Source organism: Linepithema humile, chromosome 2, assembly GCF_040581485.1.
Source record: "Linepithema humile isolate Giens D197 chromosome 2, Lhum_UNIL_v1.0, whole genome shotgun sequence".
Taxonomy (NCBI): Eukaryota; Metazoa; Arthropoda; class Insecta; order Hymenoptera; family Formicidae; genus Linepithema; species Linepithema humile.
The window spans coordinates 33207147-33223674 of NC_090129.1; the positions used below are offsets into that span (position 1 = coordinate 33207147).

Here is a 16528-nt window from a genome sequence, read left to right on the forward strand (position 1 = left end):
TGCCTGTAGCAAATAAATTAAAATAAAATAATCGCAATATAGATGAATAAATAAATAAATAAGATTCACCTGTTAAAGATTTCTTACTATGTCAATGTCTAAACAGAAAATTATTGAAATAAAATTAGTGAAGAAAAAAAGAAGTAAAATTGAGGCAATTGTGATTTTGAGATCTTTATATACGTATCGTAAAAATTATAAATATAAAATAAATGAGGTTTATATTCTTCAGTTTTCCACTTCTTTCACATCTAGATATCTATTGCATAATATTTAGATTTGCATAGATTTATGGATATCCATCAGATGCCTACTAAATTCTTTGCAAAACTCAATTTTAATAAACTTCTTCGAGAATAAATGCGCCTTCTATTCGAGCGCTTAGGTATCGTATTCCATTCTTTCATATTTATCAATAAGTGCAACCTCAGCAATCTCGAACCTCGCGATAGCGAAAACAATGTAACGTGATTGAAATACACAATGCCAAAAACAGCAACGTTGACTAGAATACTGCCATTGGCTAAGTATCGGGCAGTACGAAACCAGGTGTGAGAGACTAGTCGGTACCAGACTGGATTGGAGGTGGAAGAAGCAGGCATATGGAAGGTAGGGAGCGAAAGTGAGCGCGTCTCCAAGAATGGACAAGAAGGATCGGACTAGCGCGAAACGGTGACAGAAAGTTGCACAGTGGGCGACGACGAGATCCGTACCGGCGAATCGCTGCCCATCGGTCTTCCTTGGATCGTGAAAAGTGCGGAAATTGCGCGCGCGGGAACGTGCCGCCATCAGCTGCAGAAAAAAAATGCGATGATGAGGTGCATCGTGGCATTGCTGGTACCAGTTCGCTAGCGCGCACAGGAAAAGACATTGCGAAAGAGAGAAAGAGAGGGAGAGACGCGTGCCGCGTTACGATCGTGCTGATGCGATGCAAGCCAGTGATTCTCACCTAGCAGCATGAGATAGTGATGGAACAAGGTTACTCCTGCGCGCTCCTCGATGTGCATTCAGTGAGCGTGAAGCTGCGGTGACGTAAACATTCGCACGAGCCGTCATTCTCCGTAAATAAAACGTATAGTATTCGAAGTAGCGCGGTGGCAGGATGACGAGGAAGCTGAGCAAGTTCTTGATACTTTTCGATAACACAAATCTACTGTATTTCCCGGGCCACTTCTTGTCCGGTCGAGTTCTCATAGAGTTGGACGATGAGGCCTAGTAAGTAAAATTTTACAAAAGTAATCCAAAAGATAAGAAGTTCATAATTTAAAAAATTATTTTGATGCGCTAAGCACGCGTTGGAAAGAATTTTTCTCGCGGTGCGACGCGCTGAAGCGGTATGCCGACCGCTTAACACAAATTAATAATGTGGGGTACGTTACCGTAGTGTCTCAGGACTACATTTCCATGTTGTGGGGGAAGGAGTAGTTCGGGTGCGCAGTCAACGTGCCGAGAGAGTTTACGACAAAGAGAATTACATCGATTTTCGCATGCGACTGCTGGGCGAACCAGGTGAATTTATTATTTCGAATTATGTCGCACGACTCCACGCATCATTCGGCATTTTAAAGTGAAACAACTTCCATCCTTAACCTGCGTGCGCTATATACATAAAATTAAAGATACAGTACATTTATACTTTTATTCTATAATGGAAAATTTAATAACTTGTCTTTCCGACGGCGATTCGATTGCAAATAGGCGAAGGGCCGTCATTGCTATCTCCGGGGATACACAGCTTTCCCTTCAAATTGGGTTTGCCGCTGGGCCTACCCTCGACTTTCCTCGGAAAGCACGGATGGGTGCAATATTATTGTAAAGCGGCTCTCCGCGAGCCAGGTGGGCTCACGCATAAAAATCAACAGGTCTTCATCGTCATGAACCCGATCGACTTGAATCTGGAACCTCCGATATTAGCGGTGAGCGTCTGCATCATGACGAATTAACATTTGCAAATTAAGTACGAATTTGAATTTCGATCGTTACCTAGACATTTCAGCTAGATATTTAGCTAGATGCTTTCGTCTGTAATTATATTAATTATAAAAAATTGCGAAGCAATTATGAAAAATTGATGTAAACATGCAAGCTTCACAGTGTCGATTAAGACTAAAGAAAGTTTTTCGTGCGTGCGATTAAATGAATATTCCATGCATTACCATAACCGAGTTCCAAATACTGGTCATCGACCCGTATGGAAAGCGTTGCAAATGATCTTGATGCAAGACGGGAGGAATTTGAAGTAAACATATGCTCAAAATACCGACACGTCAAGCCTCACAAATAATAGAAGAACGCGAAGCTTTCCGTGCGCATGTGATTTGTATCGCGCTACTTGCAACATAATAGTATTCGTTAGATCGCAATCGAAGCGCCGCCCATGTTCCGCGGCAACGGTGCACTCGCATTCTTAGAAAACCACGTAAGGAAATTTTCACGTGGGCGGGCAACATTCTGCGACGGGCATTGTTTTAATTACAGACGTATCGCTTAGCGAATAGTAGCGCTCAATAATTCAAATGCATTCTGCTTTGTGAGATATCGTTCTGATTTCACGCTTAAATCGCACGGTGGAAATTATGAGGAATGTGAATAAAACATTTTCGTAACAAACAGCAACCTGCGCGACAAGAGATCGAACAGCGTGTGGGTGTCTCTTGCGTGTCGGGTGGTCCCGTCTTCTGCAGGGTGAGTCTGGATCGGGGTGGATACGTGCCTGGGGAAACGATCGGCATTTCCGCGACCGTCAGCAATCGCAGTAAGGTACGCAGACACGTTGAATCGACATATTTTAAGTTATATCCGGCACGAAAGGTATGAGAACTCAGGTTGATCGACAGGTAACTATGAAATCGACCAAGGCGTCACTCACCGAAACGATACAATATTTATGTCGCGGTAAAGTGCTGGCCAGCGAGACTCGGGAGTTGGCTAGTGTCTCGAGGGGAAAAATTCGGCCGGGCGAAGGCGAGGAATGGCTGAATGAACAAATGTACGTCCCTCCTCTGCCACCGACGAATCTGAGAGGGTGTCATCTGATCAACGTTCTTTACCACGTTTATGTGAGTGTTGGGAGAAGATACATATTTTTATTATCAAGCGCGATAATTTTAAGACCAAGTCTTCGCAAGTGCGCAGAAGACTCTGGAAATTTATCCGGCACAATAAATATTTCTCGCAGTTCGTCATAAGTCCGAAGAGCTTGGACAAGGAAATCAAATTGCAAATACCGATCGTACTGGCTACGTACCCGTTGAGGCCGGAGGGTGCACCAGCTGGTACGGCGCCGTCGAAGCGGGGCGCCCATTATCCGTCGACGTTACCTATTTTCCGACCTTGGCTCGACGACAAGGCTTTCGAGATACAAGAATGAAATATGCATTGACATATCTATTATAGACACATCGAATCATTGTGAATTATGAATGATTATCGAATGAACAAATGATACCTTAAAAAGGTATTAATTTTCTATGATCATAGACATGTTATCGCAGAGCGTACGCTTCTGATTATTCTGCCAAAAATTTTCATCGATTCTTGTATTACTAGCAATAGTCGTGAAGAATATCGAAGAATCGATGGCGATTTTTGGAAATATCGAATTTGGTGCAATTATATATAGGTGTTCTAAGAGATTTTCATGTACACATTAAATTTTATGAATACTGACAATACGCTAATTCCGTCAATTATCTTCAGAGAAACAGATGTATAAATTGTACAATACTGTATAAATTAATTGACATTTAAAAGAGATATGTAGAAAATGAATAATATTAGCATAAGACAAATTAAAATGTATTTCTAAGGAAAAATTACACGTACGTGTAAATTTGGGCATATAGTCTAATGATAAAAAAGTCACACACTTTTTACACAGTAAAAAAGAATTTTTTAATTCTCCATTTCTTTTCGCAATTTTTCCAAAACTTGATCTGTCGTAATTCCCGATACTACGACTACCTTTTGCCGACTGCGAGATCCCTGCGAGAAAAGAAAGTAAAAATATGATTTTGATAAGCAAATTAATAACGATAGAGCTTATCTAAACACTAACCCGATCCAAAGATACGTCGGATTTTCTGAGTCCGAAAATCGAAGCTAGATACTTGACGAGTTCCGCATTTGCTTCGCCTTCCGTTGGCGGAGCGGAAATCGCAATGCCCACTGCTTCATCGGAAATATCTACAAATATTTATTTGCATTTTTAACAATTATCGTGCGCAAAAATATAATTTGACAAAGAAAAAATTATAATGCCAGCACTCCCTTTTACAAAATAAGAAAAATCGACAAGCATATATAAAATGTGTTGAATAAATATTTTTTTTATTACCGGTTACGTTGTTACATTTCGCTCCAGGTTTAGCTTGAATTTTGATCGCTACATTTCCATCTTTATTTAAGGTCAGAGGTCCTGTAGATTGATTCTGCAAATAACGTGTTAACAAATAAAGCGCGATGAAAGCGATGTGCTAATCAGTCAACTTTTCATTCTATTATTTAAAAGCGAGAATGTTTGATATGCGAATCACATATTATTCTCTAACTACTGCGTCTTATGTTCAAATATCACTCAACATTCAGCAAGTTAATGAAGCAAGTCTGCAGCTTTCAGTTGCAAAGTCATCGTTTTATTCAAATTTTTGTGTTTCCAATTAACTTCAGTATAATCTGTCATTAAAATATTAATTGAGATATCCGGAATAGTCTACATAATCATGTTAACTCCTGTCACAGGATACCGCAATTAATACACGATTAGGAACAGGATGTGTAACGGAACGTCATTGATTATCGCGCCGTTTCTTGCCGCGCAACGTGTTGCCATGTGCAATACGCAGATTCCGCCCACACGCGGCGTTTTGTCCAATCAATTTGCTGCTCGAACCACTACATTGGTAAGATCTGGTTACTAAGTTGGTAGACGTGGGCAAGTATACCACAGCGAGTATATTGTGGAGTGTTAGTGACTGGTAAAGCGTTTAATAGAAAATGTCACATTATTTTCGCGATAGGTGATCGAGTATCCTGTAGGCGAGGGATCGGTGAGTGAGAATATGGGGATAATTACTCACATCGATAGCAGCTGCCTTCCGCGTCTTCTCGTTCTTCCCCGATCGTTGTTTCGACATTTCACGCGTGACAATTAAATGTCTGTAGCTATTTTTCAACCGCGTAACCATGTGCTTCCGATGCACACGTGTTGTTTATCGTATATCGTTTACTTACTAAAACAGAATGCACCATATATATATATATATATATTTTTGCTTTATACTTCCGAGCCGTGAGTTATTTCGTAGTCTTAACCTGAATCTTAACAGCTTCCATAGAGTAAATCCACGCATGTGCGACTATTGCCAACTCAAACACAATAATTTGCCCGCTAATTTAAAATACACGGGAATATGATATAATACGTATTATAAAAATTACGAATAAATTTCAAGATTTGCGTATAGATCAACATGCCGAAGAAATTCGTGGGTGAGAATAGCAAGGCGGTTGCCGCCCGAGCTAGAAAAGCGGCGGTTAAAGAAGCCGAAACTATAAAGAAAGCGATAGAAGCTGAGGACAGGGCCTGGCAAGATAATGATAAACAATTGTTGAAGAAAAAACAAAAACAAGTACGTCCAAAATTGTTATCGACAGGCATTCGAGGGACGGATGTTCATTTAACGAGAAATAAATGCATCCATGTCTGGAATAGGAGTTATTATACTACAAATTTTATTATGTATGCAGGAAGAAGTCGAGAAAAAACGTCAACAGCAATTAGAGAAAAAGGCGGAAGCGAAAGCTCTGCTTGAAATGGAAATGTCAAATATAAAAACTGGTGGTAAACAGCCAGCCTCCAAAATTACGAGAGCTGAAATTGTTGCTGTTACCGAGAAACGAAATCAAGTGGCCATGAAGAAGAAAGAAGACGAGAAACCGATCGAAGAAAATTTGAACAGATTAACTTTGGAAGGTGAAACAGCTCACAATGTAGACGAAGCTATATCCATTTTAAGGTAATTATTTTTGGAACGTTGGAGTGCTGTTTATAGAATTTTTTACTCGTCGTCTACGCAATTACAATGGTATATTTAATTTTATTTGTTACTAAGAGCTTTATTATTCCACTTCCAGCGCAAAGGATCCTGAAGTCGACCGGCATCCTGAAAAACGGATGAAAGCAGCGTACGCGAACTTCGAGGAAAGAATGATGCCGCTGATCAAAGATCAAAATCCTACCTTGAGGCTGAGTCAATTGAAACAAATACTTAGAAAGGAATGGATGAAATCGACTGAAAATCCGCTTAACCAAACGCTACTGAATCGCTAATATAATAATATCTATGCGCGCGATATTCGTGTATTCGCGTCAGACTGATTAATTGTTTAATTCTGTCGAATTTGGTTAAATAATTATTGCAACGATATAATCAGCTGTATACAATTTTATTTGTAAAGTGAATAACTTATATTAAAAAATACTATATATAAAATAACGATATATAAATGTTCTTTGGTAAAATCTATATGTTGTTCCATATAGCCTCTGATCAGTATTTGTTAGATCACTTTGAATAACTTTTATCTCATACACGAGCAGAATAAATTTCGAATAAAAATAGCAGGACACGAAATTTTGCAGCTTATTTCTGTTATAATGTTCAGATTGATAACAATGAAGGTAAATGAAAAATTTTAAATACAATAAAATATGCACATGGCAATGCATATTAAAAACAAAATTTCGAAATATATAAAAATTATTTCAAGTGATCAAAACAAATGATACATTTTGTATTTACATATTTTTTTGCCTGTACAAATCTTGGCACACACATTTATGAGGCCGTGCAAATTCTATTTATCGTCCGATCGAATTGATTCTTCTTGAATCATAAAACAGTTTTTTTTCAGTGTAAGATTGTACGAGTTTGATATTATGCTAATTAATAAACTATCTACTGATCGATTTCAATCGATATAATTTTGGAGCAATACTTTTAGGCGATTATTTCTAGATTCAAATTACACGCAGCAATTTTATTGCTGCCACTTTTTGTTTTTCCACAAATCTATAAAACAATGTATCATGTGGTTCAACTGTTGAGGACACTCGGTCATTGGATTATGACCAGCCATTGGAATAGCTTCCAGAAAAGCTTTCATCATTGTCTGAAAATGAAGGAAATAAGTTAATCTCATAGTTTTATTTAAAAAAAAAAACAAACATAATTGAGATATATAAAAATTTAGTTTGTGTATTTACGTAATCCATAACGTGAATTACGCAATACATAATATTCGTCTCCCGGATAAAGAAAGGACTAATCACAGTATATAAACTCACTCTTTCCATTTGACACTCCTGCACCAGCGACACTTTGTTATCTCTAAGCCCGTGTACTAAAAGCGTCGGTGTGCATATTTTCCTGTGAAAAGTGTAGTCGCCTTGCGGCCAGGTCATACCATCCAATACGTATTTCATGTGCGAAGGCCACTGTTCCATCGATTCTTGACCGCAGTAAGGATGCTGACGACCTCGCGCGGAATAAAGAATATCTCGGTGAAGACCGCACATTAGAAGAGGCGCGAGAATCGCCCTGAGACAGCAATGTCCCGCGCATTCAGCGCTCGGCGGGGCCAGAGGGGTCGGGCCGCCGCCCGATATTAGCACGAGCTGATGGATATTGCTGTCATATTTGCAAGCAAGCGCTGTGGCGAAGCTGCACCTGAAATTTTCATTGAATATTCATAAGCTAAAGTGGAAAAAATTCGCTTATTGTAAAATAGCTATTTACAACGAATTCTTAAACAAACAATTTACCCGTAATTATGCGCCACCAGTACGCATTTCTCTCCGGGTTTAAAAGCGTAATGCTGTAAAAGTGCGTCCAGATCCTTGAGCAATTTGCCGAAATGATAATCTCTAGATCGACTGGGCGCCGAGCTCATACCGTGCCCGAGCATGTCAGGAGCGATGCAAGGATAGCCGAGGGAAGAAAAGTACTGCAATTGATGCTCAAAGATCTCCGCCGAAGAACCGAAGCCGTGTAGAAAAACTATGATCGGTTTTTTGTTTCTTCGAAGCTGGATCACTGGATCGCGAAAACTTTGCCGCGTATTTTCCTGCGAAGTGACTTCCTCCAACTCTGCCCATTTTTTCTTATAATCTTTGAGCTCGATAGGAGTTTCCGTTAATTTCGCATTGATCCTCGTTCCGCTATTCAAAGAGAAATCCGTGCCGTTGTTCTGGAATTCCAAGCGTAGTTTCTTGAAATCAGCTTCGGTGTTGACGGCATCCTCCAGTCGCTCGACTTTCCAGGACTCGAGATCGGTTGACGATGTCTCGTGTTCGGACGAAGCTCGCGCAATCTTCTGGGGGGCGGTTTTACGTTCTTCCTCGCCCGAAATTACTTTCTGCGAATTTTTCTCGGGACTGTCCTCCTCCGAATTATTTGCCGAAGAGCCTCTTCCCAATTTCTCGTCGATGATTCGTAAAAGGGATTGCTCGAAGCTGGGTTCTTGATCTGGAGGCTGAAACTCGATGGTCTCCACGCTATTTATTCCGGAATCCACGCAGTCCATTTGCTCCAGCGCGACGTTTTCCGTATTCGCAAGATACATGTTGGCTGTTGCACGAAAAAAAAAATACAAAAATTTTTGTATTGTGCAAGGAAAGGTTCAAGAAAAAATGCAATATCTATAATAATTTCATTTTTTGTAAATAAATCGCTTACCGTGTTTGCCCGCAGAACGATTGAACTCTAGGGAAGTCAGTTCGTCGGTCGAACCGACGAAAGCGGGATTCACGTAACCCTCGCCCATCGAAACTCTGCTGAATTGTTGTTTACAATCATTTTCTACACTCCATTGCTCATCTCTTTTTAACGAAATCTCCTTTTCGGCTTTATCGAGCTGCGATTTCTTCGAATCACTCCTCGTTCGTTGCCAGGATGCCTCGGGATGCTGATTATCATTCTTTTCGACATCAGTTATATGCTTAACGGTGTCATCAAGCACTTCTTCCAGAAGCGTATTGATGTACCTAATAGAAATTCATTGGTTTTTATTTATTACATCACCGGGAGCGATTGCTGAAATTTTCATCAACAAACTCACCTTTCCAAATCTTTGACGATTTGCTGCTTCGCGCTTTGCTCGAGCGGCTGTTGATCCGCCGTTATCGAAGACGCCGTCGTTCCGTCCGTACAATCAGCCGCCGAACTGTCCCGCAACTTCTGCAGATTCACCGAGACCCTCTTCTCCAGCTCCTCGAGGTCGCGCGCGTTTTTCTCGCCCTCGCAGAGACTCGTTCGGATGCGATTCAGCTCCGCTGATATGATCCGCTCCTCGTTGGTGCTTAGCGCGCCGGCGGACTGGCGGAAGGAGCACCTGCAATTTCCGGACGGATGCGGCCTTCTGGTCCAGCGAGCGAAGAAATTGTCGTTGACCGACTCCGGTCGGTCGACCGTCGTGCTCTCGTAGTACCAGCCGCTCTTCAGGGACGGCCTGAGAACGCGCAGCGTGCGACGTGGCGCCACGATGAAGAAGTCGCAGTCGGGCAGCTCGATCCTGCCGGGGCTCACTCGATTCCGATTCCTCAAACACTCGAAAACCTTGCCGTACCAAGGAGACCCCGTTGGAGGCGCGGGAGCCTCCTCTACCTTCGTTGCCATCGTATCTTCTTAATGCATCAAAACAGTTGATTTCCAAGCATCGACCGCGAAATACATGCCACGACTGCGGCATACATTTTCTAGATTTCTCCCTACGAAATGAGTATTTAATGAAAGTAAACATCGATTTTATTTTTCTAAAGGACTCTCTCCAAATAAGAATTAAAATTTCTCGCATTCTTTCCTCATATAATTTTTCTCGCATTCTAGACTGAGTCACGAATAACTTCCGTTTCTTAGATAAGTATCGCGGTGGAAATTATTTATGACTCAACGAAACATTATCTCATCTGCATGAACATGCAAAAACTATTTTAATTCAATGGCTCATTCCAGTTGGGAAAAAATCGACATTTTCTCATAAATTAATAATCATAGATAATTATTAATAATGTTGCATAAAGAAATTATTAGATAAAATTACTATAATTAACTTCAAATGCCACGCATTACACATCTTCTTCGCATCGCCAATGTTATAGTTGTAAATCGGCGAGTTTTTATTACGCAAAGAATAACTTTCTAGACTTGCAACGCTTTTCATATGTTCCTTGCGTTCGGGCAACGAGATTTCCCCGCGAAAAACGAAAGCTGTTTCCACGCTCGAATAATTCGAAACGACCTCGGAAGCATATTACGTTCTAAGCGCGATATCCATGCGAATTTTTCGCGTACAAGTTTCAGCTTGATTTTTTTAAAGCGAGAAGTAGATTGTAGTTCTTTTGATAACAGAATTTCAAACACACAAAAAATACGCGCGTCAACATCTGAGCTTCCAGAATCAGATAGCGATTGCATTCTTTTGCAGCGACGTAAGTGTAATTTATCTATCAGAAGAATCTCACATTTAGTTTGCACCAGGAAAAGTATAGCGGTGAAGCGTATAGCACGCATTAATTCGATTTCGCTTTTTTTTTCTTGCGAGAAACAGGTTTTATTTTCTTTTAACAGTTGTCGTCTCTCTTAAAAGCTTCAACGGCAAAGAATAAAATGTAATGAGGATATCATCAGCACCGGAGTGTGTTAATCCGAATAAATTGGGCGAATTACCTACGTGGGAGGAGGTTGAATGAACGTTCCCGCGTAGTTATTCGTCATGCTTCGAAAATTTTCCGTAATTAATACACACTTATATCACATTAAGTTTCGATATAATAATTTTGTTCAAAGATACGGCAAATTTTTTAAATAGATATACAAAAAAATACATGACAGCTCTTTCGTAGATACATTTGACGCAAGATTTCGATTCTTAATTTTTTAGACTTAACATTATTAAAAGTACTGCAGAAGCGTTTGATTACCTTCCTCAAACCAGCGAGCGTATACACAGAACACATAACAACACCGTGCGCTGATCCGACGTGTAATATATCTCACGACGCGCACTGAAGATCAAGGTGCAGGTACACAATGCAAGAACCGTGTTCGCCTCGCGTTGAAGTCTTCGCAAAAGTTTCAGCAATTACGCCGCGACGACGTAATACACCCGATCGGCCGCGTGCTGTCAGTCACTGTGTTTTCGCGGAGCGGAATCGACGGTGTACACGACGATGGATCGTCGGGATGACGCGGAGCGTCATTCATCGGCACTCGCCGTCGCGCGGACTCGCGTCGAATGGCACCGCCACGGCGCGGCATCGTGCATGCTATTTTTTTTTTCGTGGGCGTTTCCTAGCCGGCAAATTAAGACGGGAAAATTGAGGACGGTTGATACTTAAGGCGCGCAGCACGTCGACTCATGGCAGCCATTGTACGTCTCTCGGGCACACGGATGGGGCCAGCGCGCGCGAGAGAGAGCGAGACCGGTGGTCCCCCTACCATCGAGAAGTCGTTCGTATACAGGGCGTTTAGAAAGTACGCATCGAACTCACCTACCTGCCTTCGGTTTGATTTTGAACTACCGTTGAGTGGAATCTGCATTTTTATATTAATAAATAATGCCGCATCTTTACGCTTTCCGAGCTTGAAAGTTATAGTCGACGCGTCCATTTGAGGCGTTGCCATAACAATGATGTTATCTGATAATTAAAACAAATCGGTACATGTCAGAAATCGAATCCGTCGATCTCTACTTTAATGTCACTCTTTGATCACCGTCTTTTTTCGGTTGTGATTCCGTTTACGTAGTCTAGCAGCGGTATTCTCCCTTGAATGGGGACTCTCATGACCGGAAGGGACCTTATGAATTGCGAACGCACGCGGGACACGAGCGTGAAAGATTTTATAATTATCTGACCTATTAAAGCAGCTCGCGATGATCGTCTCGAATACCAGTAAATAACTGTACTGAGGCGAAAAATATAAAAGGATATCTCGAAAAAATCAAATTGATAGTGTAATTTTTTAGCCGCAATGAAACCATTCAAATAATAATATTCTTTGAATGAGGATAAACTGAAAATCTCAAGCTGCATTTATTTGCTCGCACTTTCGTTATCGACGATCGTACAAATAAAGGAAGCGATAGCGCATTTCCTGGTCTATAATCTAGATTATGATAAGAGCGAGTGTCGCTGACCTATTCGAAATAGTGATTTTATCGTTTGATGCGATGAAATTGTTATTACAAAATACTAAAGTCAATATTTTAAATGCGATTTATTTCCAAAATTATTACAGTTTTATTTGATCGCAGTAAAAGTGAACGTCTTGCGAACATCGAGACGCTTCGTTGCGCCATATTTAATTAGCCAACATAATTTCTTTGAGCACGCACGAAAAAATTTCGCGCGGTAGTACGCACACGCAGGATGCGGTGACACGTTTTGAATAAATGTGTTTACGGAACAAACGAGATAGCGCGCAAAGTACATTATGAGAAAGAGTACTGCAGGTGGTAAATTTAAGACGCTTCAGCGTCGAGAATGGAAAATTGTTAAAAGACATATCATCCAGAATGCATCGTCGCGAAAGAAAATCTAATCTCTGCCGTCGTAATTTTTCTCGTATCGCCGAAGAGATTTTCAATATCTACGATGGCGCGTCGCATCCGGGACGCGCTTAAAACCAATATTGTCATTATGGAAGTTAACACTTTGCACCCTTCGCCTTCGTTACGCCGCGCGCATACAGCTGGGCGGCGTAAAAGTGCAAGTTTCGGGGAAGCTTCTTTGCGCGGACGGCGCGCGCGATAAGCAGTGCAAATTTGACGTTGCACTCTGTTGCCGAGAGGCAGATAACAATTTACGCGTTAATATATTAGCGAAGGTGCGACGACGTATCTTTACGAGAGCGGCGCAAACACTTCCAACTAAGACTTTGACAGCGCAAACGTTGCGGACGGTCGTTAACCCCGTCGTCTCCGGTAAGCGGCTTAAGGTATAAAGGGTTGCGTCGCTCATCCCGTGCGATTACTTCGTCGAGAAATCTCGTTACTATGGAACTCACGCATCTATTCGTCGTGCATCTCCTCGCTGTTTTGAGCGTGCACGCGCTGCTGGTACGCGGGAACGAGGAGCTCGATATTACCGAAGGGGCGATCACCGAGGAGCAGCAAAAGGTGCACGACGAATGCCGGAATCCGGATTACAAGAAATACGTGAAGTGCTTAATGCGACCGAAGAGGCAACATCATACGAACCACGGAGACGGAATTCATGAATCCGGTAGACCACCAATCGCTATAACAATCGAGATAAACGCGGGAATTCGCGTGCTGCCTTCGCTCAAACATATTATGCAACTGCAGCTGTTACACGATCACTTTTGAGAGATAGACACACCGTCGTATTAAATTCAAATTACTGGATCTCTTTTTTTCAGTGTAACATGTGCGGTTGCGCAACATGCTTGATCATTAGCGCGAGCTGTTGCGCAAACAGCATCCGCGCGCACGGCGGCTTTTATCGTTGCATAAATTTCCGATTAATTATCCGTTACGTTAAACGCCGTTGTTCGCGCGAGAATGAAATTCTGACCGTAAGCGATAAGCAATAAAATTTCGCAGATCCCACTTTTTGCTTGGAATCGTGTCTGAAAAAGTGCGATCACCAGAGGGAGCACGATTGCGAAAAGAAGTGTAGCTACTGCACGAAGAGAACCAGGCATCGGCATCAGATTATCACGGAATACGAGACGGAATGCGTGTCGGGGAACTGCAGTCCGTCCGATGGGTTGAAAACTACCAACATAACAACGAATATCGACATTCACAATGTCATTAATACTTTCGATAACACGACTTGCGGCGCTGGTGGTATTTGTCCTTCTGGTCGTCCTTGCGTTAATGGCACTTGCATCCCGAATGGTGCGCGCCCGCCCGGTATGCGCCCGCCCGGTACGTAACACGACTCTCTCGTGTATAATTTCACATTTTTAATCGCCGCAGATTCAGGCTCACTTTCGATTTACAGGAGGTATGATACCCCCCGAGGGGGGGCTTCCGTCGCTCCCAATAATACCTCAAATCTCGCTGGTGCCGCAAATCACGTATGCATACACAGGATGTGTGTACAGTCAGTGGCTTTGCGCTCAAGTAGTGCAGGTAGATATCTCGTTTCGAAATGTTACTTCCGCATGTCAAATGTTCTAATGTGCGAATTCTTTAAAGCAACCCGATTGTTCCGGATGCGGCCATCCTCTTTTACACTACAGATGCGACGTAAAATGCTACGCATTTAACAACAACGTAACCAACAATAATTGATCGTCTCTGTAATAATTCAGAGTTCACGGTGAGAATTTGCTGCTAATTTACCAATTAGTTTCAATCAAATCTTCTCTTCATCTGTAATCTCTGATTCTAGCTGCTTGCGTTACGAGAACGCGATTGGTGCTATTGTGTTTTTCAGATTCCACACAATTTTTCGGATCCGTTCGTATTAACTGTGGCAATTTTTCAGCAAAAAATTGTAAACGTAATATTAGCCATGAAATGTAGGATTAGATTTACCATGAAGCACAATTTCTTACGTATTACTCACTGAAATGATTATGTAACAATCAGTTTCCCAAGCTTATGAAATAAAGACAACATTACTCTTCTTTTATAAAAACTTTATCTGCGTTTAACCGTTCACGAGAAATATCGTTGGTCAGTTTCGCAGTAAGAGAGAAAGTATATTCGTAAGCAGCGGTGTGCATGCGGTTGTCAAGTTACTGGCGCGATACACAAGAAATTTCTATCGCAATAGTATAATTGCAATAAAAATTATTTACAAATAAATCAGATTATTACGTATTCTTGCGTGAATATTCATGGAAAATTCACGGAAATCCGTCACATCTCATTATTATTTAACATTTTTGCGAGTATTTGGTATTCAAGAAAAATGTCGACGAATCTGTTATTTTTGCCCAACCACAAATAGCGTTAGGATAAGTAAAAATGATCGAAACCGCAAATGAGATTGCGGAGTTTGCATTGTGCTATTTACGGTGTAACGCACTGACGGTCGTTGCCGCGCTGGCAACGACTCCGTCGCGTGGATAAGCGATGCGCTCACGAACCCCTACGGACAAACACGCGCGCGAGAAGGCTCCGTCAGGTGTCAAGGTGGAAACAGGTGCTGGAAACGCAGAGGCGCAATATTCAGGTGCACCGTGGCGAAAGACTGTGACAATGCGACGTTTAGAAGAAGGCTGAGCAAAATCAACGGAGTCGCGTCTTTCATTCGCGCTGAATCAAAACTGCCACGTTGAAAGAAATCTTCCGCGGGATAATTAATACGGATATGTTTCGAATTTTTTCAAATGAGGAATATTACTTTAGAAGATAGCAGCGCTTGGCAAAATGCTGGATAACGTCTCGATTAAATGGAGTGTGCGATAAATGCTTCGCTCAAGTATTAATAAATGGCAGTGATAAATTTTTATAGTTTATTCTAACAAAAAATCACTTAGCGCTCTTCCCGTAGAGCCAAAGTAATCCATGCTTGCGATAGCTATCGCTTTACCGTTACTACATATTCGCGCGTTTGCTCGCTTCGAGACGAGATCGCGCGGCGCGAATCCGCGCCGCCCAAACAAAAATGCCTGCAGTCGCGAACCTATCACGTGCGTTTCGCAATGCACCAGCTCCGATAAAATTAGATAGCGAAAGTGCATGTAGCATCCCGAGCAGGCGCGGCGTGGGAATAGCATCTTGTTTCTCCTACTCCCATCTTTCTCTCAATTCCGAGGCGTGGATGGATCCCTTTCTAACAGAGTTAAGTGCGTCGTTAATGCGCCGCTTGCCGTGTTGCGAGGATAACGGCGGCGCTAAAAATTCAAGTGATGCACCTGAGGGAAAGGATAGGAGCGTCGACTGATCGCAGTTTTAGTGTGCAATTAAATGTAGCCCGTTTACTTGCATTCGCCGCGCAAAACTATTACTGCAACACGGGACATTGAAACGGCGCAAAGCTGATCGCGAAGATACATCTGATTCACGGCTCCATACAACTTATCGAAAACGTTATAACAGTACGCGCGTTTACGGGTCAACGTTAGACGCGAAGAGACTCGGCGAAGAGACCCGGAAGCGATATTTCACGAGAGGGCATTTCGCACGAGAGAGAGAGAGAGAGAGACGCGCGAGATATCTTACCGGCGCGCAACGCGTCGATAGCTGAGCGACTATACTAGGCGGACGTGCCCGTAAGCGACGCCTTCCATCGTTATTGTATTGTTGGAGGAGACAACTAGTCGGTACATACACGACGCCGTGTATGTACACACCGTCTGCGCCGCGCTACGCTAGTTTCTCGGACAATAAGAATGCGGCGTTTCCCCGTGGCGGACTCGCGCACCGGACAGCGTGGGCCGTCCTGCCTCCGAACAATCAAATTTACTGTGAACGCGCGAGGATTGTTCTCGCCATTTCTGCCCACTCTCGCCCGAGAGACTACGCCAATCAATTCCCTTTCCAT

At 42.2% G+C, this 16528-nt stretch overlaps 5 protein-coding genes across 8 annotated transcripts; 3 read left to right on the forward strand and 2 right to left on the reverse strand.

Annotated features, from left to right (window-relative positions):
- The first annotated feature begins 97 nt into the window (after window positions 1-97).
- Vdup1 (arrestin family protein Vdup1) lies at window positions 98-3774 on the forward strand. The gene is made up of 6 exons (XM_012371397.2): window positions 98-1215; window positions 1385-1509; window positions 1699-1916; window positions 2614-2760; window positions 2838-3059; window positions 3179-3774. Exons 1-6 carry the CDS (start codon window positions 1103-1105, stop codon window positions 3368-3370), a joined length of 1017 nt encoding a protein of 338 aa, XP_012226820.1. The 5' UTR covers window positions 98-1102; the 3' UTR covers window positions 3371-3774.
- A 95-nt stretch (window positions 3775-3869) lies between these two features.
- Window positions 3870-5466, reverse strand: LOC105674829 (UPF0235 protein C15orf40 homolog). The gene is made up of 4 exons (XM_012371408.2): window positions 5079-5466; window positions 4337-4430; window positions 4058-4185; window positions 3870-3984 (listed from the first exon to the last, which is right to left on the reverse strand). Exons 1-4 carry the CDS (start codon window positions 5184-5186, stop codon window positions 3895-3897), a joined length of 420 nt encoding a protein of 139 aa, XP_012226831.1. The 5' UTR covers window positions 5187-5466; the 3' UTR covers window positions 3870-3894.
- LOC105674825 (coiled-coil domain-containing protein 124) lies at window positions 4899-6497 on the forward strand. Of its 2 annotated transcripts, none has more exons than XM_012371401.2 (4): window positions 4899-5048; window positions 5454-5630; window positions 5749-6017; window positions 6136-6497. In XM_012371401.2, exons 2-4 carry the CDS (start codon window positions 5472-5474, stop codon window positions 6329-6331), a joined length of 624 nt encoding a protein of 207 aa, XP_012226824.1. In that variant the 5' UTR covers window positions 4899-5048; window positions 5454-5471; the 3' UTR covers window positions 6332-6497. The 2 variants fall into 2 exon arrangements, with proteins under 2 accessions (XP_012226824.1, XP_012226825.1); XM_012371402.2 differs by having other exon boundaries at window positions 4903-5048; window positions 5466-5630.
- On the reverse strand, window positions 6429-11436 carry LOC105674819 (uncharacterized). The gene is made up of 6 exons (XM_012371390.2): window positions 10982-11436; window positions 9121-9769; window positions 8739-9046; window positions 7826-8630; window positions 7349-7730; window positions 6429-7173 (listed from the first exon to the last, which is right to left on the reverse strand). Exons 2-6 carry the CDS (start codon window positions 9675-9677, stop codon window positions 7042-7044), a joined length of 2184 nt encoding a protein of 727 aa, XP_012226813.2. The 5' UTR covers window positions 9678-9769; window positions 10982-11436; the 3' UTR covers window positions 6429-7041.
- A 1411-nt stretch (window positions 11437-12847) lies between these two features.
- On the forward strand, window positions 12848-14674 carry LOC105674824 (uncharacterized). 3 transcript variants are annotated; one of them, XM_012371400.2, is made up of 5 exons: window positions 12848-13285; window positions 13627-13956; window positions 14033-14163; window positions 14230-14353; window positions 14471-14674. In XM_012371400.2, the coding sequence occupies exons 1-4, from the start codon at window positions 13057-13059 to the stop codon at window positions 14323-14325; spliced, it is 786 nt and encodes a 261-aa protein (XP_012226823.1). In that variant the 5' UTR covers window positions 12848-13056; the 3' UTR covers window positions 14326-14353; window positions 14471-14674. The 3 variants fall into 3 exon arrangements, with proteins under 3 accessions (XP_012226823.1, XP_067205837.1, XP_012226822.1); XM_012371399.2 differs by having other exon boundaries at window positions 12849-13285; window positions 14426-14674; XM_067349736.1 differs by having other exon boundaries at window positions 14230-14674.
- Window positions 14675-16528: the final 1854 nt, after the last annotated feature.